The 24,085-nt window shown below is 48.4% G+C and overlaps 2 protein-coding genes across 2 annotated transcripts in view; one reads left to right on the top strand and one right to left on the bottom strand.

The window, feature by feature from the left end:
- The window catches only part of LOC138255404 (dedicator of cytokinesis protein 2-like), a 1,984,107-nt gene that overhangs the window by 1,149,694 nt on the left and 810,328 nt on the right, over positions 1-24,085 (top strand). The gene's annotated exons all lie outside the window — the stretch shown is intronic.
- LOC138255558 (INSYN2B protein-like) overlaps positions 1-24,085 on the bottom strand; it is a 385,142-nt gene that overhangs the window by 263,151 nt on the left and 97,906 nt on the right. The window contains exon 2 of the mRNA XM_069205840.1: positions 9,651-12,558. Within this exon, the coding sequence (XP_069061941.1) occupies positions 9,651-11,719 (2,069 nt within the window). The 5' untranslated portion in view covers positions 11,720-12,558. The remainder of the gene's footprint in view (positions 1-9,650; positions 12,559-24,085) is intronic.

Below are 24,085 nucleotides of genomic sequence, written 5' to 3'. Positions count from 1 at the left end.
ATTAGATAGCACAATATCAAAACACAATACTCAGAGTTACTAAAAATAAAGGTAATTTATTTTAGTGACAATATGCCAAAAGCATCTCAGAGTATATCCTCCCTTAGGAGGTAAGTAAAATACACAAAAGATACACACAAACCAAAATCAGGTAAGTAAACAGTTAGAAAAGTAGTGAAAACACTGTAGGATACAATAGGATGCAATAGGTAGACATATGCCTAGGGGCAACACAAACCTTATACTCCAAAAGTGGAATGCGAACTGTAGGAGGCTGGCCTGGCTTGTAGTGGGTACCAGAGGTACTTACAGCTTGTGTCAGGTCCAGTTATCCCTTATTAGTGTAGAAGACGTGTTTCTAGCAGCTTAGGCTGATAGAAGGTAGCTATGGCAAAGCAGCTTAGGCTGAACTAGGAGACATGCAAAGCTCCTACTATACCACTGGTGTGATATGCACAATATCATAAGAAAACACAATACTCAGAAGTACTAAAAATAAAGGTACTTTATGTTTATGACAATATGCCAAAAGTATCTCAGTGAGTACCCTCTGTATGAGGATGCCAAATATACACAAGATATACGTAAACAAACCAAAATTATGCAGATAATGGCAAAAGGAAGTAATGCAAGCAATGTAAAGTTACAGTAGATTGCAATAGGAGCACATAGGTATAGGGGCAACACAAACCATATACTCCAAAAGTGGAATGCAAACCATGAATGGACCCCAAACCTATGTGAGCTTGTAGAGGGTCGCTGGGACTGTAAGAAAACAGTGAGGGTTAGAAAAATAGCCCACCCCAAGACCATGAAAGGTAGCTGTAAAGTGCACCTATCAGAGAGCACAGAAGTCGTGATAGGGGGATTCTGCAGGAAGAACAAGCACCAGCAATGCAACAACAGTGGATTTCCGGACCTGAGTACCTGTAAGACAAGGGGACCAAGTCCAAGAGTCGCAACAGTGTCGAGAGTGGGCAGGAGCCCAAGAAATGCCAGCTGAGGGTGCAAGGAAGCTGCCACCTGTTGGAAGAAGCTTGGTGTTCTGCAAGAACGAAGAGGAATAGGAACTTCCCCTTTGGAGGATGAATGTCCCACGTCGTGAAGAAGCTTGCAGAGGTGTTCCCATGCAGGAAGACCGCAAACAAGCCTTGCTAGCTGCAAGGGTCGCGGTTAGGGTTTTTGGATGCTGCTGTGGCCCAGGAGGGACCAGGATGTCGCCACTTGGACCAGGAGACAGAGGGGGCACCCAGCAACGTAAGGAGCCCTCACACAAGCAGGCAGCACCCACAGAAGTATCTGAACAGGCACTTGGAAGAAGAGTGAACCGGAGTCCACCCAAAGTCACAAAAGGGAGTCCCACAATGCCGGAGGACAACTCAGAAGGTTGTGCACTGCAGGTTAGAGTGTCGGGGACCCAGGCTTGGCTGTGCACGAAGGAAATCCTGGAAGAGTGCACAGGAGCCGGAGCAGCTGCAAATCACGCGGTACCCAGCAATGCAGTCTAGCGTGGGGAGGCAAGGCCTTACCTCCACCAAACTTGGACTGAAGAGTCACTGGACTGTGGGAGTCACTTGGACAGAGTTGCTGAGTTCCAGGGACCACGCTCGTCGTGCTGAGAGGGGACCCAGAGGACCGGTGATGCAGTCTTTTGTTGCCTGCGGTTGCAGGGGGAAGATTCCATCGACCCACAAGGGATTTCTTCAGAGCTCCTGGTGCAGAAAGGAGGCAGTCTACCCCTAGAGCATGCACCACCTGGAAACAGTCGAGAAAGCCGGCAGGATGAAGCGGTACAAGGTTGCTAGTAGTCGTCTTGCTACTTTGTTGCGGTTTTGCAGGCGTCCTGAGCAGTCAGCGGTCGATCCTTTGGCAGAGGTGAAGAGGGAGATGCAGAGGAACTCTGGTGAGCTCTTGCATTCGTTATCTGGTGAGATCCCCAAAGCAGAGACCCTAAATAGCCAGAAAAGGAGGTTTGGCTACCTAGGAAGGAGGATTGGCTACCAAGAGAGGTAAGAGCCTATCAGAAGGAGCCTCTGACGTCACCTGCTGGCACTGGCCACTCAGAGCAGTCCAGTGTGCTACAAACACCTCTGTTTCCAAGATGGCAGAGGTCTGGGACACACTGGAGGTGCTCTGGGTACCTCCCCTGGGTGGTGTAGGTCAGGGGAGTGGTCACTCCCCTTTCCTTTGTCCAGTTGCGCACCAGAGCAGGGCTGGGGGATCCCTGAACCGGTGTAGACTGGCTTTTGCAGAGATGGGCACCATCTGTGCCCATCAAAGCATTTCCAGAGGCTGGGGGAGGCTACTCCTCCCCAGCCTTCACACCTATTTCCAAAGGGAGAGGGTGTTACACCCTCTCTCAGAGGAAGTCCTTTGTTCTGCCTTCCTGGGCCAGTGCTGCCTGGACCCCAGGAGGGCAGAAACCTGTCTGAGGGGTTGGCAGCAGCAGCAGCTGCAGTGGAGACCCCGGAAAGGCAGTTTGGCAGTACCCGGGTTCTGTGCTAGAGACCCGGGGGATCATGGAATTGTCACCCCAATGCCAGAATGGCATTGGGGTGACAATTCCATGATCTTAGACATGTTACATGGCCATGTTCGGAGTTACCATTGTGACGCTGTACATAGGTAGTGACCTATGTATAGTGCACGCGCGTAATGGTGTCCCCGCACTCACAAAGTCTGGGGAATTTGCCCTGAACGATGTGGGGGCACCTTGGCTAGTGCCAGGGTGCCCACACACTAAGTAACTTTGCACCCAACCTTCACCATGTGAAGGTTAGACATATAGGTGACTTATAAGTTACTTAAGTGCAGTGGTAAATGGCTGTGAAATAACGTGGACGTTATTTCACGCAGGCTGCACTGGCAGGCCTGTGTAAGAATTGTCAGATCTCCCTATGGGTGGCAAAAGAAATGCTGCAGCCCATAGGGATCTCCTGGAACCCCAATACCCTGGGTACCTACGTATCATATACTAGGGAATTATAAGGGTGTTCCAGTGTGCCAATCAGAATTGGTGAAAATGGTCACTAGCCTGCAGTGACAATTTGCAAAGCAGAGAGAGCATAACCACTGAGGTTCTGGTTAGCAGAGCCCCAGTGAGACAGTTAGGCATCACACAGGGAAAACATGCATATAGGCCACAAACTTATGAGCACTGGGGTCCTGGCTAGCAGGGTCCCAGTGACACATAACAAACATACTGACAACACAGGGTTTTCACTGGCTAGCAGGATCCCAGTGAGACAGTGAAAACACCCTGACAGATACTCACAAACAGGCCAAAAGTGGGGGTAACAAGGCTAGAAAGGGGCTACTTTCTCACACGAACCAAGATGGATCCCAGACCTATGGGAGGTTGTAGAGGGTCGCTGGGAGTGTAAGAAAACACTAAGGGTGTCCAAGATACCCCACCCCAAGACACTGAAAAGTAGGAGTAAAGTTACCCTACTACCCCACAAAGACAGTAAAGTCGAGATAAGGGATTCTGCAAAGGCAACAACTGAGTGCAAAGCACTGAAGACGGATTCCTAGACCTGAGGACCTGTAAAGGAAGGGGACCAAGTCCAAGAGTCACGCAAGTGTCCAGGGGGGGCAGGAGCCCACTAAACTCCGGATGAAGGTGCAAAAGGGCTGCCTGCGGGTGGAATAGGCCAAAGATTCTGCAACAACGGAAGGTGCCAGGAACTTCTCCTTTGGTCAGAAGATGTCTCACGGTGTGCTGGAGGATGCAGAGTTGTTTTCACGCAGAAAGACAGCAAACAAGCCTTGATAGCTGCAAGAGCCACAGTTGAAGAAAATGGGTGCTGCCCGGGCCCAGGGAGGACCAGGGGGTCGCCCCTTGGAGGAGGAGACAGAGGGGGGCGCTCAGCAGCACAGAGAGCCCACGCAGAAGCAGGCAGCACCCGCAGAAGCACTTGAACAGGTGTTCAAGAAATCTGAGCTAGGCGGTCGTATCAACACTACAAAGGAGGCTCCCACGAAGTCGGTGGTCAACTCAGCGAGTTGAGCAGTGCAGGACGGAGTGCTGGGGACCTGGGCTGTGCTGTGCACGAAGGAATCCTTTCAAAAGTGCACAGAAGCCCTAGCAGCTGCAGTTCACGCAGTACACAGGATTACTGTCTGGCGTGGGGGAGGCAAGGACTTACCTCCACCAAATTTGGACAGAAGGACCACTGGACTGTTGGGGTCACCTGGATCCAGCTCCTGTGTTCCAGGGACTAGGCTCGTCAAGATGAGAGGGGACCCAGAGGACCGGTGATGGAGAAGTTTGGTGCCTGTGTTAGCAGGGGGAAGATTCCGTCGACCCACAGGAGATTTCTACTTGGCTTCCAGTGCAGTGTGAAGGCAGACAGCCCTCAGAGCATGCACCACCAGGAAACAGTTGAAAAAGCCGGCAGGATTAGGCGCTAAAATGTTGCTGGTAGTCGTCTTTGCTACTTTGTTGCGGTTTTGAGCGTCCTGGAGCAGTCAGCGGTCGATCTTTGGCATAAGTTGAAGAGAGAGATGCAGAGGAACTCTGGTGAGCTTTTGCATTCATTATCCAACGAGAAACCCACAGGAGAGACCCTAAAGAGCCCTCAGAGGAGGATTGGCCACCTAACCAGGTAAGCACCTATCAGGAGAGGTCTCTGACATCACCTGCTGGCACTGGCCACTGAGAGGCCTCCATTGTGTCCTCACACCTCTGCAAACAAGATGGCAGAGGTCTGGGACACACTGGAGGAGCTCTGGGCACCACCCCTGAGGGTGGTGATGGACAGGGGAGTGGTCACTCTCCTTTCCTTTGTCCAGTTTTGCACCAGAGCAGGGCTGGGGGGATCCCTGAACTGGTGTAGACTGGTTTATGCAAGGAGGGCACCATCTGTGCCCATCAAAGCATTTCCAGAGGCTGGGGGAGGCGACTCCTCCCCAGCCCTTAACACCTATTTCCAAAGGGAGAGGGTGTAACATCCTCTCTCAGAGGAAATCCTTTGTTCTGCCTTCCTGGGACTGGGCTGCCCAGGCCCCGGGGGGCAGAAACCTGTCTGAGGGTTGGCAGCAGCTGCAGCTGCAGTGAAACCCCAGAGAGCTAGTTTGGCAGTACCCGGGGTCCATAGTGGAGCCCCGGGGATGCATGGGATTGGCACCCCAATACCAGATTTGGCATGGGGGGACAATTCCATGGTCTTAGACATGTTACATGGCCATATTCGGAGTAACCATTGTGAAGCTACATATAGGTATTGACCTATATGTAGTGCACGCGTGTAATGGTGTCCCCCGCACTCACAAAGTCCGGGGAAATTGCCCTGAACTATGTGGGGGCACCTTGGCTAGTGCCAGGGTGCCCTCACACTTAGTAACTTTGTACCTAACCTTCACTAAGTGAGGGTTAGACATATAGATGACTTATAAGTTACTTAAGTGCAGTGGTAAATGGCTGTGAAATAACGTGGATGTTATTTCACTCAGGCTGCAGTGGCAGGCCTGTGTAAGTATTGTCTGAGCTCCCTATGGGTGGCAAAATAAATGCTGCAGGCCGTAGGGGATCTCCTGAAACTCCAATACCCTGGGTACCTAGGTACCATATACTAGGGAATTATAAGGGTGTTCCAGTGTGCCAATCAGAATTGGTGAAAATGGTCACTAGCCTGCAGTGACACTTTTCAAAGCAGAGAGAGCATAACCACTGAGGTTCTGGTTAGCAGAGCCTCAGTGATACAGTTAGACACCACACAGGGAACACATATAGGGCACAAACTATGAGCACTGGGGTCCTGGCTAGCAAGATCCCAGTGACACAGGTAAAAACAAACTGACACACAAGTAAAAATGGGGGTAACATGCCAGGCAAGATGGTACTTTCCTACAGCCGGCCAAACAGACATGCGCACTTAGGTTTCACCAACCCAGCTGTATTTGACAGCTGGGTTGGAGAAACAGTACAGACTACCTTTGCCTGAGCAAGCGGTAAACCAGCCTGCTCAGGTTCGATAAATCCCCGTGCTGCTCTCATGCTTGGTAATAGCATGAGAGGAGCAAGGGAATTGCACAGGGAGTCTCTGAAGCTCCTGGGACTGCTGGGACCAGGAAGAGTAGCGTGAGGTGGCCGGCAGCACCAGGTAAGATTTTTTTTATTATTAAACCCCCTTTGACCCTCCCTGTGCACTCTCCCCCAACACTCGCTCCCCCTGCACCCCTCGACCCGCCCCACTACTTTTAAATTGCACCAGATGCCACTGGTTCTATTACCCGCATTAATGGTGCAAAATGTTCCGATGCCAGATGGATGGGGGTCTGAGTGGGCCTTGCAGGGTTCAGGATTCAAACTTGAGATTTACAGGTAAAAGCAGATATCAACAGCAAGTGCTACCTCGATGAGATATTTGGACAGAGGCCTATTGATTTTCTCGATTAAACTAATCTGTATTTAAGGATAAAATTTGTAAATAATTTGGTGCACCTCTTTAAAGAACACTACATCACAATGCATTGACCGTCCACAAACCTGCTTCCTCCCCTCATACCAGCTGACCATGTACCGCTGCCTTCTGGCTGTTTACGGTGCTCCCTGCCGTCTGGCTGCTTACGGTGCTCCCTGCCTTCTGGCTGTTTACGGTGCTCCCGGGCTTCTGGCTGTTTACAGTGCTCCCTGCCGTCTGGCTGTTTACAGTGCTCCCTGCCTTCTGGCTGTTTACGGTGCTCCCTGCCTTCTGGCTGTTTACGGTGCTCCCTGCCTTCTGGCTGTTTACGGTGCTCCCTGCCTTCTGGCTGTTTACGGTAATCTGCTGCCTTTTGGAAGTCTACGGTACTCCACTGCCTTTTGGCAATTTACAGCGCTCCACTGCCTTTTGACTATGTACGGTGCTCTGCTGACTTTTGGCTATGTACGGTGCTCCACTGCCTTTTGGCTATGCACAGCGCTCCTCTGCCTTTTGGCTATCTACGGTGCTCCGCTGCCTATTGGTTATCTACAGTACTCTGCTGCCTATGGTTATGCATGGTGCTTCGCTGCCTTTTGTCTATTGACGTTGCTCTGCTGCTGTTTGGCTATCTATGGCGCTCTGATGCCTTTTGGCTATCTATGGCGCTCTGATGCCTTTTGGCTACGTACGGCACGCCGCTGCCTTTTGGCTATGTACAGCACTCCGCTGCCTTTCGGCTACGTACGGCACTCCGCTGCCATTTGGCTACGTACGGCACTCCGCTGCCTTTTGGCTATGTACAGCACTCCGCTGCCTTTTGGCTACGTACGGCACTCCGCTGCCATTTGGCTACGTACGGCACTCCGCTGCCATTTGGCTACGTACGGCACTCCGCTGCCATTTGGCTATTTACGGCACTCCTCTGCCTTTTGGCTATCTACGGCACTCTGATGCCTTTTGGCTACGGACGGCACTCCGCTGCCTTTTGGCTATGTACAGCACTCCGTTGCCTTTTGGCTACGTACGGCACTCCACTGCCTTTTGGCTATGTACGGCACTCTGCTGCATTTTGGCTATCTACGGCACTCTGATGCCTTTTGGCTACGTACGGCACTCCGCTTTCTTTTAGCTATGTACGGCACTCTGCTGCCTTTTGGCTACATACGGCACTCAGCTGCCTTTTGGCTACGTAAGGCACTCAGCTTCCTTTTGGCTATGTACGGCACTCCGCTGCCTTTTGGCTACCTACGGCGCTCTGATACCTTTTGGCTACGTACGGCACTCCGCTTCGTTTAGGCTACGTACGGAACTCTGCTGCCTTTTGGCTATGCACATACATTAGTTTAATATAATTGCCCTAAAAAATGTTTACTCTACTAACAAAGTCTTGACATATTGTTTAATTAACCAAATCGTGTTAGCCAGTGTTTTCCTACCAATATTTTTCTACAAAACACCAAACACTAGATGAACCAGGCCTTTTGGCGACTGCTTGCCACTGCACCTTTCATGCAGCTGCCAGGCTTGACCACGTGAGTCCAGTTCTGGTCACTCCCGTCTGGCTGTCCTTCGAGGTCTTTGGAAACCAGCCAGCATTTCCTGGAAAAGCTCCACTCTGGAACACTTGATGGTCTTGTCCAGCACATGGCCAACACTACCACTGGAAAGGCCAACGGCCTCCATCTGAACATACATTCTTGTGGAACAAAACAACACTATGGGCCTCATTTTAAGGGTTAAAGTGGCGTTCGTAACGCCAACAGGCTGGCGGCACGAAATGCCACATTTTGACTGCCGCAGTACCGCCACGGTCACACCGCCGGGATCGGCGGTACACCGCCATGGCAGTCCCGGCGGTTACAATCTGCAAGCAGCGCTGCTCTGGGGATTTTGACTCCCCTTACCGCCAGCCTGTCCATGGTGATAGACACCGACATGGAAAGGCTGGAGGTAAAGGGACTCGCGGGGCCCCTGGGCCCCCAGGCACAGCCCCATCGCGATTTCCACTGTCTGCTTGGCAGACAGTAAAAAGCGCGATGGGTGCTGCTGCACCCGCCGCACTGCCACATTGCCGCCGGCTCCATTAGGAGCTGACTGCAATGTTACGGCCCACATCCCCGCTGGGCCGGCGGGTTGTTGAAATGCGGCCGGCGGGTTTGTGACCGCATAGGCGGCCGTTTGGCAGTTCAACCTTGGCGGGCGAAGGGCCCATGTCATTCTTTTCTGGTACTTTCCCTAAGATCAGGAACTCATTGCCACCAGCCAGCAGTACATGCAACAAAGACCTGCAGGGATTCCTTATTCACTTCCTCCTGGTAAGGATGCTCAGTCTTCTCAGATTAACTGAATCCAGCCTCACTGAAGTACAGTCACAAGTATTAGTTATTGGTGTTACCCCTGTATGTCAGTAGCACAATATGTGTGTATATTTACATACAAAGTATGTCTTCTGTATCTCTGTACTCTTGTAACTTGATGCAGAGCGCTACATTACTGGCTAGGCCTGGTCAGAGTTATATAAATCTGGTGATAAATAAATGAATGCCTAAGCATGGTCTGAGGTGGCAGCCTTCATGTTTGCTGCAGTTTCTCAATGTCTTTGGAACATGTAAGGCACCAGCTGAGCTCACATCATCCACAGAGGACATTAAAGGCCAGATGCTTCTTATGGCATCAACAGAGACATGGGCCATTTGTAGAAAAGGATTCAGCATTTTTTAATGGACCGAATCACAATTTCGGTCCATTAAGAAATGCTAAATGGCTTTTGCATAAGTACAAAAGCAGATAGGGAATTAAAATCACAAACAGGGATTTCTTATTTGCGATTTCCTAAGCACACCTACAAAGCATTTCCCAAATGTGAAATGGGCATTTAGGAAATACTATTACCATTGAATCCAAATTGATGGTAATCATGTGCAATTTTAAAAAATGCACCCAAAATGTATTTCTTAAAGTGTCATGTAGCGCTCACATACTCCTATGGCATTTATGCGCTTTACAGGTGCACCACTTTTTCTTAGGGTGCATCAAGAGGGGTCATAGGCCAATAAGCACCCTTGGTTTTGCATTGCAAATTTGGAAATGGAAAGCCATTCCTGCCTATGGGCCTTTAGGCTATTAGCATTTCCTAAATAGCGATTTCTAATTGGGTGCCCAGACAGATAACTACCATTCTGAAATGCCCACCCGCAACGTATGCACTGGGGACTCATGTAGTGAAGAGAATGATAGACTCACCCATCTCGCTGAGCCTCCTTCTTCTCCAGATCCTGGATGACGTCCAGAAGAACCTTGATGGTCTGTTGACTTGTTTCAAGCACCCCTTCCAGAGCCTGGAGCCGGGCAGACACGTCCCCCTTGTAGTACTGCCTACCCCGGTTGGGACCTGCATCTCTGTTCACCCTCAGGCACTCTGCCCTTTCTCGGCGTCCCTGAGATGAAAGATCCCTGTCCTCTTTGGCCAGGTCCACTCGGCCCTTGGCGGCAGCTACCAGCTCCAACAAGCCCTGGACTTGACGCAGAGTCTCCGACTGGTCCACTGTCAATCCAGGCTCCTCCGCTGGGGTGACCAAAGAGATTTCCGGGTCTGCAGACTCACTGGCTGACTCTGCATGTGCTGGCGGGGGGTCCCGTGTCCTCACAGTGTAGTATTCCTCAAGCGGATCTTCGACGTGACACTGGCCACTGGAGCTGAAACTTGGAGCACCAACGTCAGTATGAAGGTGGGGTGAGGACCCAGCCGACAGTTCCTGCTGCTGAACTGACTCTGATGTGCTGGACAGTGGGCTATTGCTGCTGTCTGTGCTCAGCCCTTCCCCCTCTCTTTGACCCACATGATCCAGGTCTTTCTTGACATGGAACAAATGTGGCTGTTGTGGTGTAGCAGAGATACTTTCTGGGATTTGAGTCACTTCTTGCTGGCAATTTGCAGCTGATATGGCTAGACTGGGGCTGTAGTGTGTGGTAGTGATTCCCTGCCTTGTAGGAGGTGTTGAAGGGCTCTCGTCAACAGGTAAAGGGGATGGTACGGCAGAGTGGTCGCTCACAGAGCTGTGGTCCTGAGGGGTGGGCAAGCCTGGAGTTGTGGGAGAGTTGTGTTGTGGGTCCTGTGTCAGTGCAGTATCTCTGGGAATGGCATCCTGAGATGTCTGGGTGGAAGGCAGAGGTTCCGTGCAGTTCATTACTGTTCCCATGACCAATGGAAGGTTGTTCTGCTGAGAACAGCTCGATGGCGATTCCTTCGTGAGAGTGGAGGGTGGTTCCAAAGCATGACTGCCCTTTCTGTTGGGGTCTGTACTACGAGTAGACAGTCCATCACAGTCTTTGACTCTAGAACCTTGCTTTGTACGCATATCTGCTTCTTCTCCTCTCTCACGTTGGATCCATTGGGGAGATAAGTTTGCATCATCATTCAGGTCCGCCAGTTCAATCTGCCCACAGTCCACTGATGGAACATTTGTGGGGTAGAAAGGATGAAACTCGGGGCTGTGTGACGCTAGATCACTGGAGCTCTCTTTGCGATGGGTTCCATTCTCTGCCTTGCTCTGGGATTGGACTTCCCCTTGGATCCTGCTGCACAATGGAGCCAGCTGCCATTGGCTCTGCCGCCTCCTTCTGGGTTGCTTCTTGTTTTCTGTAAGTACCTGATGTGGGGAGGGTTGGTGGTTAAGTTCAGAGAAACTGGATGTTGCCAAAGCAATGCCCCCATTTAGTGTCCTGGAATTACTAGTTTCTCCATTGCACCTTGACGCATGTTTATTATTTGTTCCAGCAGGTTCCCTCTTTTCTCTGTGGTTGGTGAGAGCTACCAGAAGCTCTTCCTCGCCAAAATCACTGACGCTTTTGCTGCGGAACCGGAAGCCAGGGAAGGTTTTTTGGAGGCTCGGTGATGTTTGGATGGCAGTACTCATGGATGCTTTCTTGGGGTTAGGTAGAGTGAGGGAGCAAGGCCTGGACTGGTACCAGTGTCGTCGACTTGGTTGGGATAGGGCTCTCCCGGCTGAGGAACAATACGCAATGGGAGGGGTGATTCTCCTTTCTGCTTCCGCATGGCTTGTGGATGCAGGCTGTGTTTTAAGAACTGACTTAGTAGATAGGACGTCGGAGTGGATTTTCTGCAGGTCCCCATCGGTGCTATCCACTTGGTCCTTGAAGCGCACTTGCTGGGTGCGGTTCCGCCTCCGCTTCAAGCGGCTCTCGATGTCAGGTGAGTCACGGTTCAGTAGCACTGACCTGACCGTCATGGCTTTATCCTGGTTGATGATGTTACACTGTGCCAGAGAATGGCTGGACTCTTTGCTGACCATACTCTCCTGTGAAGGGCCTTTAATGCTCCCAGCTAGCCCCTCTCCTCCCTAAACACTTCAGTAGCACATGTGGCCCTGTGGGATGGAGAGGAGCGTACGATTGGCACATCGTATGACCTTTCACATCAACTTCCTGTGGCCTCTCCAGAGAGTCCTAAGTGGGTAATTCCTGGACCTCCGGCAGAGACAACTCTCTAAGAGTAGAGAACATGGCACCACTATTCGTAGAGCAGGCATGGGTGTACCCTGTGAACCTGTGCCCTTGACTCTCCTGGCCCAGAGACAATTGTCCAAGGGTAGAGTGCCCATTCTTCACTGTTGCTTCTTCACCCAGTCTGGATGAAGATTGATAACACAATGCAAAGAGAAACAAGGTCCAGGGGCACATGGGTGTTTGCAGTGACCAACGTGGATGCATGTGCTTGGCCGATGGAAGACGTTGCTCCCTATGTCAAGGTACTTTGGAACCGCAGTCCACTGGCCCCTCTCTTTCAAATGATGCCTCAACTTGTTTATGTGTTCCACTTTATTTGTTTCTCCCCAGTACTCCTCTCTGCTGGAATTCTCTTTGTAAGACACGAGACAACCTACTCAAGTGGCGCTTGCTGGTTGAAGCATTTATGTTTGCCCACTGGCACATTCGCCAGGCAGTACACTTGTTGCGTGTCCTTCTCTCAGTCTGATCAAGTTGTGCTGACACTTAACCTTAATACGTAGAGTTGAATGGCTTGGGAAGACCCCGATCATCAAAAGGCTGCGGATCAGGAATCAGGAGTCTTGCACATTTCATAGCTCCCAGAGATCCCAGGCTGCGTCAATTACTTTTTCTTCAGCAGCTCCTGGAGAAGAGATAGAGAAATAAACTACTCAAACGTGGTCATGGTGGCTTTAAAATACAAAAATATTACTGACAAATAACATTTAATCTAAATGTCCATGTCCTCCTTGGACATTTAGGATAGGGCCTGATTTAGAGTTTGGCGGATGGGATACCCCGTCACAATCATGCAGGATATCTTGTCTACGGTATTTGTAATATCCCGACAGGACATCTGTTATTTTTGTGATGGAGTATTCCATCCTCCAAACTCTAAAAAATGCATTTAGGTTTTTGATACCTAGAGACACATTCTTTCTGGTTTTAGACAAAATTGGATCACCCCCAATGCTTTATTCAGAAATATAAATGTTCCACAATTTAGCAATCAGAGTATGAGTGAGCAAATAAGATCTTTAACTGCTGTACCAACTAAAAATCCAAAGGTTGTCAGATGTTGAACTAATACTGCAATCTATTGTACTACACAGTGAAGAGCTAGAAATTCTGAATTCCAAGCAATCAACTCAGGGGAACCCACCTCCCAATGGTCTCTTACTAATCAGAGGCAGTAAATTTGGCATTCTGTGTTAATCTGGGTTTTCAGCAGCTGTGTTATCTTTAGATTTTTCCTGGAAAGCTGTCATGATGTTCTGTATAGACTCCAACTCCTAAAACACACCCTTGCACTCTTTGATGTTACTGTCTCCTTCCACGAGCAACTTCCCCATCCTCTTAACTTTACATGTGCCTTTCGGTGTTATGACTGATGTTTCCATTATTTGTATAATACTAGTTTATTTGATGGTACACAAGCTGAAGTTCTAATATTCTGAGCAGATTTGTTTCCACCAGTAACACCAACATTCCCCCAATGTTTCAAAGCATTTCTTCTCCATCCCGACTATTAAAGGTCTATGCACATCCTCAACTTCCTCTTGCATCCTTGCTAGAATCACAAGTGCCAGCCACTCTGAACCTTCCTGAATCTCAATCACACCTTTATTACATAAAGTGGTCAAGGCTGTGTCTAAAACCTCCACTATTACAATAGGCATATTTTGAACCTTGCATAGTTTTGAAATTTATGTTTTTGTGTGTGAACCTCAAGACCTACTCACCTCTCGAAACGTTGAATATTTCTTCTCCTACCCACTCATCCTATTTTGTTGAATTCCATCGGTTCACAAGAACTGTTCAGTGTGTTTAGCCTCATGCTTGATTTCAGTTTCCACTTATTTTGCAATCAAAATAATTAAGACTGATTCATCACCACAAACACATTCGTTTTGGCTTCTGTTTTCCTTTAAATTCCAATACCTAGCTCAAGCGTCCTTCAAACTCATTTCTATTTTATCCATACTCCTATAGCTTAATTTCCCAAAATTGTTTCAGATTTACCAGCAGTAGCATCCATGGTGATCTGAAGTTCACCATCATATGACGTCTCACTCTTTTCTCATTCTTTTTACACTATCATCTTTCTTGCATTCAATGCACTTTATTTATATTGTTTTCATTTATTTTACATACTCAAACACCATTTATCTTTCTTTTTAATTGTTGGGCATCTTTGTGTCTGCTGAGCAGTTCTTTACATCAACAATGTGGCACTTGTTCCAACAACAACAAACAAGAAGATCTTTGTAGTCTCGCTCACTTTGTCCGCTAGGATAGGTTTGTCTTTCAGTTTGTTTGTGTCCCTGTTTGCACTGTTAGTCTGAAACTCCACAAGCTAACTGTGGGATCTTTTGTAGATCGTTACTTTTCCTGCATCTTTCTACTGTTTGTCTTTCCTATTAATTGACCACTGATCAGCTCCACTTGAAAAGACTCATAATTACACATTGTTGTTAATGCCCTGGATGCTGTAACAAAAGTCTACACAGGCTCCATTAGAAATTACAGTCTCTGGAAAACTAAGACTAGATTTTGTTGTGGCTACATCTCCTAAGTTACATTTTATACTGGTGACGTATCCATGACCTTGGCCACTGTCTTAAAAGATCACAGTGGAAATGTGCTTAAATATTCTGTGTCCTTCTGGTCCCAAACTAAGTGCCTCTTGGAGGCATACTAAACTCCCATTAGTTCCTCCCACTGATTCCCATGGAAGCTAGTTCACAAGGACATGAACAAAATCAATCAATCAGGATTTGTAAAGTGTGGCTAATCACCCAACAAGGAATCCAGGCTCTTGCAGGTCCCGGAGGCTCATTCGAACAGCCAGGTCTTGAGAGCGATGTGATGGAAGTGACAGTGGCGTGATGGATTCAGATGTAAGATTCACGCATCCCATAAGACAACCCTAGTACTTACAGGGCATGTAGAAACAACTAAATGCATATTTTCTGTTCAGCATTTATTATTGCTATCTCTTTTATCAAAGAGATTTCCTTCACCTGTTACTCTAAAATTAATTCCAATTATTAACTATGGCATCAGGTGCCATATCACGTAAAAGTTGCCACAGGTATGGCCTGCGTTACGCACGCCACCAGAGAACATGCCAGATGCAGACACTGACTTTGCGCCCTAATGCGAGACAAATTAATTTGTGCCTATCCTTGGGAGATGACAATGGTGAAAGACAGAAGAGTGGCTTCTAACCGCTAGTTTGTCATTCACTTAATGAGGTTCAGGCACATCTAGAAGAGGGGGCAGGGACCCCCTTCTGCACATGTAGTTGTGGTGTATGACTTAACTTGCTGGTGTGGGTGTTTCGGGGATACTCTGTGACCGTATCAGCCAGGGACACATTGATTGTGCATTTCTTACTATGAGGCATACTTATGAGCCCCCCGTGCTGCTATTTTGGCACATTTTGTGATGCGTTCGCGGCACAGACCTTATATTCATATCCACCAGGCCACGCAAAGCCATTTTACGTTGGTTCAAATGGCCTCAGAGATATTGAGTAAGGCAGGGCAGCTGAAATCGCGGTGTTGCGTTACTCTGTGCAAGGGTGGTGTTCCACGGGTGATAGAGTGGGTGTTCCCACGCAACACCCATGGCTTTTGATGCATCCCCAGATTTACAAGACCTTGTAACCCTGGGGATGTGTCAAAACCTTACCCCACCATAGGCCAGGTCTAGAGAGAAGGAATATCTTTTTTTTTTTTTATAAAAACCTCCAAGATTGTTTTGTGCAGGACGTTGCCCCTTCTGCACAAAACCAATCCTGCATGCAATGTAGGCACCCTTTCACCATGGAGCCTGTGTTGGCACTAAACAGACAAAACAGTGCCAGCTCAGTGGCAAAGGACAGGAATGCTCAATATTGCATAGTAACAGCGCTTTCCTGACCTTTCCCATTGATGCAGGGCAGCACAGCTAGGTGACTTAAATATGCATTTGATCTCCAATTATTATTCTCACTGTTAACAAATTTTGATTTATTATTATTATTTGTAAGGAAATATTGCACGAAGGACCGGCTTTAGCCTGTGCGACAGTCTTTTTTTACACCCTCCCCCCATGGTCTTCTCCTTGGATTCCCTCACTACCACCCGGCAAAAGTGCCCCTCATCTCTCCCTAGCCCCTCTCTCACATGAATTTAATTTCTTTTAAAGCGCTGGTAAAGTCTGGTTTTACTAATCCACTCAGCTAGCCACATCAAATACAGATCTGTTCTTTGCAGCAGGCACATTAACCCTCTGTGCTACTTTATGGTGAATAACAACAGCCACTAGACTAAACTCTGATCTCTCTCTCTCTGGCAGGAACAGTAGTCACAAGAGTTATCTTGACATTTGTATTGTTACCTCCAGGCTGGACCACAAGGAACACTGCAGCAGGTGATTTCAAATCGTACATTATTGCTCAAAACAGACCTCCCCCCCAACCTGGGGTCAGTGCCCCGCCCCTCCAGAGGTCGCACCTCCCTAACCCCGGCCCTGATTGCACTTTCAAAACATAAAGGGCACTATTTTGATCAAATAGGTGATTAGGTGTGCCTTGGAGACCGCCTTAGCCATTAAAGAAGCCCTACATAGAACAAAAACATAAATACATGATTGGAAGGGCTCTGGGGCAGCTCTCTTCAGTCATTGGTCTGTTCAGTTGTCATTCACATCTTGGTTCTGCCCACTGAAGGATACCCTGCGGAGCAATGGATGGGTCCAGTTCATTCACTGGCTGCCTTGCAGTGGTGGTCGTGTGCCCCATCAGACATGTTGCCACGCCTCCAAGGAAGTGCACTTCGGTGCCAGTATGCTTGCCCAATACTTTACTTTTCAATGTATTTCCTTTCTTTATCTTTTTTAAGTCATTTTTTAAGTCATCCTTATGTGCTTAACCTACATCTTCAGCTCACAGTAATCCAGTCAATAGGAAGTTTTCTTTGCACCATTAAGGATCCTATTTTTCCATGATGTGCATTCAGAGGGCTTTTACACTTGTTCTGTGTACACTTGTCTGAGAAGAAGGACCTGTATTGTTCTTTCAAAACTGAATGTGATTGTTATTTTGTTTTTGAAAATGTAAACTTCTTACACTAATCAAAAAACAAACATCTCACCAGCTTGCCGAGGCACAAACTATTGACTTTGCCAATGCTTGTTTTCCATAAACCCACAATACTATTAAAGGGTTTTTTGTTCATTTGTTTAACCGTATGATGTATGCTAAAGAGTGTTGCACAGTTAATTGAATTTATTTTACCAAATAGAAGGAAGCCGCAGAGGGTAAACAGGGCTCTGTTTGCCTTCCATTCTTTGCTCTACTGTTGTGAGCTACAGGGCCTGAGTTACAAAAGCAAAGCTCTGGGTGGAAAGGGACAAGCCAAGAGTCACAGCTGCACCCCACAGTGGTCCCCAGACGAGGACTGTGGGGGGTTTAGAATCAACCTTCTGACTTCAAAGCACAACATGGTGGCACCACCCAGATGACATCACAGAACTACCCAAACTAATAGAATTAGCACTGAATAAAACTTAAATTACACTGGCATAATTCATGTATTTTGGGAATTTTAAAATACACTTCTTATGAAAAATTCCCAAAACTATGCAATTACGCCGCATCGCGTAATTACGCCGCCATTCGCGGAAAGAGTTTTCATGGGAGCCAAGGAACAATGCAAACAACCAGAACAAGAGCGGTTGTTATTTGCAACTGTTGTGTTTTCTGCGCTATTTCGTAGCACAAAATGCAACTTTAAGTTAAAAATTAACACAAGGACACACTTCGCGCGAAAATGTAGTGCTAAATGACGTATTTGCATTTTGCATAATTACACGTAGTTTTCACAAAACTTTGTGTAATTACATCTATCAATCCAGGATTTATGGAGTGCGGCAAACCAGCAGTGATTACATGAAAGCAAGTTATGGTAATTTTGCACACCCCTAAATGGAACCCATTACGGGACATATGCATGCAAAGGAGCCTGCGTCAGCAGCACCTATGGCCCCGGGGGACATTAGCTGCCTCGGAGCTGGTGACTTTCACAAGGTTGCTACTCAGTACCACAATATCAGGCCAGTTCACACAAGCCTTTGTGTAAAGGAAGTATTACTCGGGTTGCTGTTTTACGTACCCTTAAAGGCCTTTGTGGACCGGCCCCGAAACATCCATCTCCCTATGAGTAAAATTGCTAAGAGGACACAGTCCTTCCCAAGTGGACAAAATACATATGGATATTCTGGTTTCTACTGTATTTCTGATTTACATATTTTGTGGCCAGTTCCTAACCATGTGTAAAGTTACATAAAAGAGTACTACGGAATTACTACAGAAGTACTATGTTACATACTCCAAAATGCCTTTGTGAATAGGACCCACCATATTGTAAGGGAGCGGGGTTTCTCGACTCCGCTCTGCGGTGGTCAATGCTGCTTCGCGGCAGCAAAAATCAATGTTCGCATTTCGTCGAGGTAGACAAAACGCGAAGATTGATCTAGGCTTCTGAGGATGTCACGGTCAAGTGCATGGAACGCTGCAGCTAATTGTAACAGCATCAGCACCAGCCGCTGGTCCCTGCCTGCAGCATCCTCCCCCCTCCCAGGCAAGGATGCGCTTCTTCACCCTGGGCATGGCCCGTCTCAGCAGGAACCTGCGGGTTACATTGTTTCACGTGGCTATTGATAGCCATGCTGACCCAGCTTGTAGCAGCAGAGAAATGAAGAAACAAAACAGGAAGCCAGATGGACCAAACCACACTGAAAGGGGACACACGTGGGCTGAAGGTTCCTGTGTAGGGAATGGGGTTTACATATGTCTACAGGTGCGTGGGCTTCCAAGATGCTCCCCCTTAGTTTGGTGATGAGGAGGGAGCCAGGTAGGGCCATGAGGCAGGAGAAAGAATCTTGGAAAATTAGAGAGAAATGTAGCTTTACCCCAAAGGAGGTGGCAGGAGTCACATAAGAGGAGTTTTCAACAATTCTCAAAAAAGATCAGTGTTGTCACATGGATCACAGGCATTTTCAGCATCTGTTTTCTACACATGGCTATCCATGCCAATCTGTGCAAAACCAAATGAGCTTAAATAGCCTATTGCAAGTGACGTTGTGGGCTGAGCATCCTCTCTGAGACGTGCCTTTGAATTCCTGCAGGGTCAACTTAGTATTTCATCCTTTGAGGCTCATAAAATGACTACCATTGACTTGGTTAAGAGTAAAACCCATATTTTGACCCATGTGGTCCATTTAGCACCCATCGATGACATCGGTATATGCCGGGCACTGTGACAAGTTTGTGACTTAGTGAGCACCTGCCAGATTGACCCGCTAGAGGAAAATTTGTCTGAACTGTTGTTGTTTATTCTGTTATTGGCCCAGCAAGGGATAACATTTGGCACTGTGCAAGGCTGTTAGTCAGCTTTTTTAAGATTGTCAGTTCAGCCTTCCCTATTTAAAGCACCTGTTGTCATGAGATTTATTAAAGGTTTACAGAATATGTTTTCGCCAAAGTCTGTTGCCATGCCACAGTGGGACTTGAACGTGGTTCTCACTTTTCTAACATGTAGCCGATTTGAGCCAATGAGTTAGAATGAGGAGCGCCTGTCACGGGTATATGTCAGGCTGCTAAGTGGCCATCAGTGCACATAGCGCTATTGCCTTGACAGTCAGGTCCGTCGGGATGGACATTTTGCCCTTTCGGTCCTGCAGGACGTTTTGCTCTGGGTCATTCTTCAGACCCACTGCTGCTTTGGAATCAATTCACATGGTGAGGAATCTGCTGTTGGAAGTGTCCTTCAGATGAACAAGTTACTTACCTTCGGGAACACTTTCTCAGGGATACTCTGTCTAACCAGAGCTTCTTCCCCTCGTGAATATTCTCCCCGGGAAAAACCTCTGCGTCCAATGGATTCCACTCACAGCCAAGAACTACTAATCCCTGTTCCACAGAACAGCATTGCCACTGTACTCCCTGCTTATTTATTTTATAGCGCCCTGAAGCAACGGTTCTCAACCTGGGGTCTTCGGACCCCTGTTGCTCCATGACCCTACTAAGAGGTTCACAACTGTTTAGAATATTAAATAAAACTAGCAGGTTTATAAAATATATACATATAAAAAAGGCAAAATATAAAATTGAAAACTCTAAAATGATATTTAAGTTTCAAGCCATTTAAAATTGGAGGCCAAAAATGAAGTTGGTGTTCTTAGCTTGATTTGTGAGAACAGTGCAAGTGAAGTGAACAGAGTTCTCCTCTAGGAAAGCACCGGTATGTGGCGAAAACAGAGAGCATGCCACCCGGCTCCCGCATTCGACTCCAACTTCTATGGTAGGCAACTTTCACTTTGCCCTGGACCCTTATGTTTGAGGCTCATAAACCACTGATAAAGCTGAAAAGCAGTGATGTACAAAACCTTTTAAATCTTTTTTTTACAGTGAAAAGCAGTGATTTGTAAAAATCTTGCAAAAATAAGAAGTCTAGTTCCCTTCATCTGGTTTTTGTTGCTGTGCTGTCTATTTAGGACAAAAATATGTATTATTTTTATAAATCGGTTTGGGATTTTTGCTGTGTCGTGTTTCTTACATGTTGGCTGTTTTGGTACAGATAAATGCTTTGCACTTGTTTTGCTTTGAGTAAAGCCTGACTGCTCTCTGCCGCAGCCTGCCAGGACTGAGCTAAGGTTTGATTTAAAGATTCCTAGCTAGACCTGATACAGAGTAATGACACTATTGCTTGATGAGGTCTCACAACCACCCCAACTAATAATCTACTTTCTCACAAAAACGTACCGTGCCCCAAGGCAGTGCGCATGTCACTTCTGAAGCAAACATTCTTTTGTGCGCTGATTATCGACGCTCTGAATTGCGTCATTCGGGGTTGCGTGAGCAGGGTGCTGAAGGACGGTAGATCTGGGCCTGAACATGTTTAGTTTTGCATGAGCACAGACTTTGAAGACCTCTCTGTGCTGCCAGCAGGAGCCTGGTGAGGGTTCTGAAGTGAATCACAATCCCTTGATCTCTGCAGCCCCATGCTGCCTCTCTCCAAGTGCGCGGGGGGGCTCAGATTAAAGCCTGCCTCAATCCCCCCCTTGTTCCTTAACAGGCAATGCAGATCCCGGTCGCTTTCATTCTTAAGTCTCAGCATCCTGGTTGATCAGCGGGCGCTTTGAAGCGCTGGTTTAGACCCCTGCAGCTCTGACAGACACATTTCAGCAGACATCTTCCTGTGGACTTCTCTTGCCCCAGAGGAATGAAATAAGAGGCTCCCCCGCCCCTCCCCATGGACTTTCAGGGGTTAAAACCAACGTCTGGCCCAGTTAAAGATGTCCGCCTGTCGGATCCGTGGATCCAAAGTGGCGGATGCTCCTTCTCTCACCTGTTGGCCAAAGCCTGGAACGACCTTCCGCTGCACCCCAGGAACGCTGCATCGCTCCGGGAATTCAGGAAAGGACTCAAGACATGGCTGTTCGAATGAACAGAGCACCACACTGCAGCGCCTTGAGACCCTGTGATTTGCTGTGCTTTATAAATCCTGATTGATTGAGTAAAGTATCAAACAGGCGCCAGTCAACTTTTAAAGCTTCCGGTCATTACCTACTTCCGTCCCTCCATGGGAGAAGAACTAATGCCCCCCCCTCCCCCCCCCCCCCCCCCCCCCCCCGCAGCTGGGATGGGCTCTTAGACATGTATAGCTGTCATTTCTTGTAGCACACTGGCTTGTAACAGAAGGTCACTGCCAAGCACTGTACGCGCGCATGTCTAAGCCCTGACCCACACCCCGGCCCAGACAGTCCTGAACTAAGGGTACCTGTGCGCCATCGAGGCACAGAGACCTGGTCCAAGGACCCCTGGGCGCCATCGAGACACAGAGGCCTGGTCTAAGGGTCCTTGGGCGCCCACCAAGGAACAGAGACCTGCTCCAAGGGCCCCTGGGCGCCATCGAGACACAGAGACCTGCTCCAAGGGCCCCTGGGCGCCATCGAGACACAGAGACCTGGTCTAAGGGTCCCTGGGCGCCGGCAGAGGCACAGAGACCTGATCCAAGGACCGCTTGGCGCCCACTGAGGCACAGAAACCTGATCCAAGGGACCGTGGGAGCCATCGAGACACAGAGACCTGGTCTAAGGGTCCCTGGGCGCCCGCTGAGGCACAGAGACCTGCTCCAAGGGCCCCTGGGCGCCATCGAGACACAGAGACCTGATCCAAGGACCGCTTGGCGCCCACTGAGGCACAGAGACCTGATCCAAGGGACCGTGGGAGCCCACCAAAAGCACAGAGACCTACTCCAAGCGTCGCTGGGCTCCCTCGAGGTACAGAGACCTGCTCCAAGGACCCCTGCGTGCCATCGAGAAACAGAGACCTGGTCCAAGGGTCCCTGGGCACTCCTGAGGCACAGAGACCCGCTCCAGGGGCCCCTGGGCGCCCAGTGAGGCACAAAGACCTGATCCAAGGGTCCCTGGGCGCCCCATGAGGCACAGAGGGGAGCTGTATACATGGCAGTCTGTCTTAGACATGAGCGCACAGATAGTGAGACCTCCTCCAAGGGTCCCCACAGAGGCGCAGAGGGGAGATGAAGACTTGTCAGTCTGTCTGCGACAAGAGCAGACAGACAGACCTCCTCCAAGGGTCCCCACAGAGGCAGAGGCGAGATGCAGACATGGCAGTCTGTCTGAGACAAAAGCGGACAGACAGACAGACCTGCTCTTGGCTTCATTTACTTACATGACCAGCTTGGATCGCCCATTTTCTGGTCCCCCGCAGTTTCTCCCTCCTCACCCCCATGCACCCTCCCTTCCACCCACACCAACCCCAGTCCCTTGCACGCAGTAGGCTTCCGTAAGTGTGGCTATAACAGAATTGTCTGTGTGTTTTAAGAGTTTTAAAGGTTTTTGGAAACGTTATTTGAGGAATTCCCCTAACTTAATGTCCCAGCTTTGGGATCTGAGCATCTGCATGTCCTGGGCACTATCCCACATCCTTCAGTTGTCGGGGTAACCTGTACATCCCTCCAGAGAGACAAACATTCAACACTTCACTAATGGATGAGTTTTTTGTCCTTTCCATGGTTACAAAGCTGTGATCTGCCTGGAGTCTGAGGCTTGAAAAGCCACAGCACCGTGTACAGCTCGGACACTCGCCTGACATATTAATATGAGGCACAGAAGCAGGCCACGCGCCTCACCAAACAATAAATAAACACATGGTGTTTGCACCCAGAGACCTTCATGATTGTTTCTTAAAAAGATGGCCCACCCAAACTTTCATCCTTCCAAGTCTGTCATTGGCACCGAGAGACCCCGTCAGGCGCGGATGTGAGTTCTAAATTAGACCTATAATCAAGGCCGCTGGAATTATGCGGCAGGGCTGAGTTAAATTATGCGGCAAGAAAAGGCAAATTATGAAGCATAATGCAGCACATTTTGTAATGGTATTTTTTCATTCTTTTTTTCATTTTTGGGCCAAGCGCAAGCGCTCTGGCCTGTTGTAATCTATCTGTGGGCTTTTAACCACGCCCACCGCACACACCCGTCACTATCACTCGTTCGTGGGCTTGCCTTTCGAAAATCCTTTATCATTGGTAAAGGCTTTACGTTTGTCCCTCCTTGGGGCAGTTTTGTTACCACCTTGGACACCGACCCTGTTACATGGATAATTGCACTTTTGCTGATACGTTTGACTACGAGCGAACGTCTTTTTCCTTTTGTTTTCCTCCCTTGTGCTCATGGCGGCCGTGGCGCTTTGAATCGTCTCACGTATGTCAACTGTTTTACTTTTCATTTTCAATTTATGTGGCAAGAAAAGTCCAGTTAGGAATTTACAACGCCAATAGATCTAAGTCGAGCAAACGCAAGACCCCTTGCATTGCAAATGCTTGTCAAACCTGTTAACCCTCTCTAGGCATTGGCTGCATCTTATTAGTACCAGTCAAACACGCAAATATAGCAATAAACAACAGCAATGTGACCAGTCCAGCTTTGCAAAGGGCTTTTCACACAGCGGCAACACGTGTGGCTCTGTATTTGGTAACTTTTGAACCGTTTGAGCTGGAAACCTTTTTTTTTGCTCAATCTGCAGATTATGCAACAGATGATGAATTATGTGGCGAATGCGGAAAATCTATAATTATGCGAAAATCGCAGAGGCCTAC

Source organism: Pleurodeles waltl, chromosome 1_1 (assembly GCF_031143425.1).
Source record: "Pleurodeles waltl isolate 20211129_DDA chromosome 1_1, aPleWal1.hap1.20221129, whole genome shotgun sequence".
Classification (NCBI taxonomy): domain Eukaryota; kingdom Metazoa; phylum Chordata; class Amphibia; order Caudata; family Salamandridae; genus Pleurodeles; species Pleurodeles waltl.
This window is presented reverse-complemented; position numbering and strand designations above follow the sequence as displayed.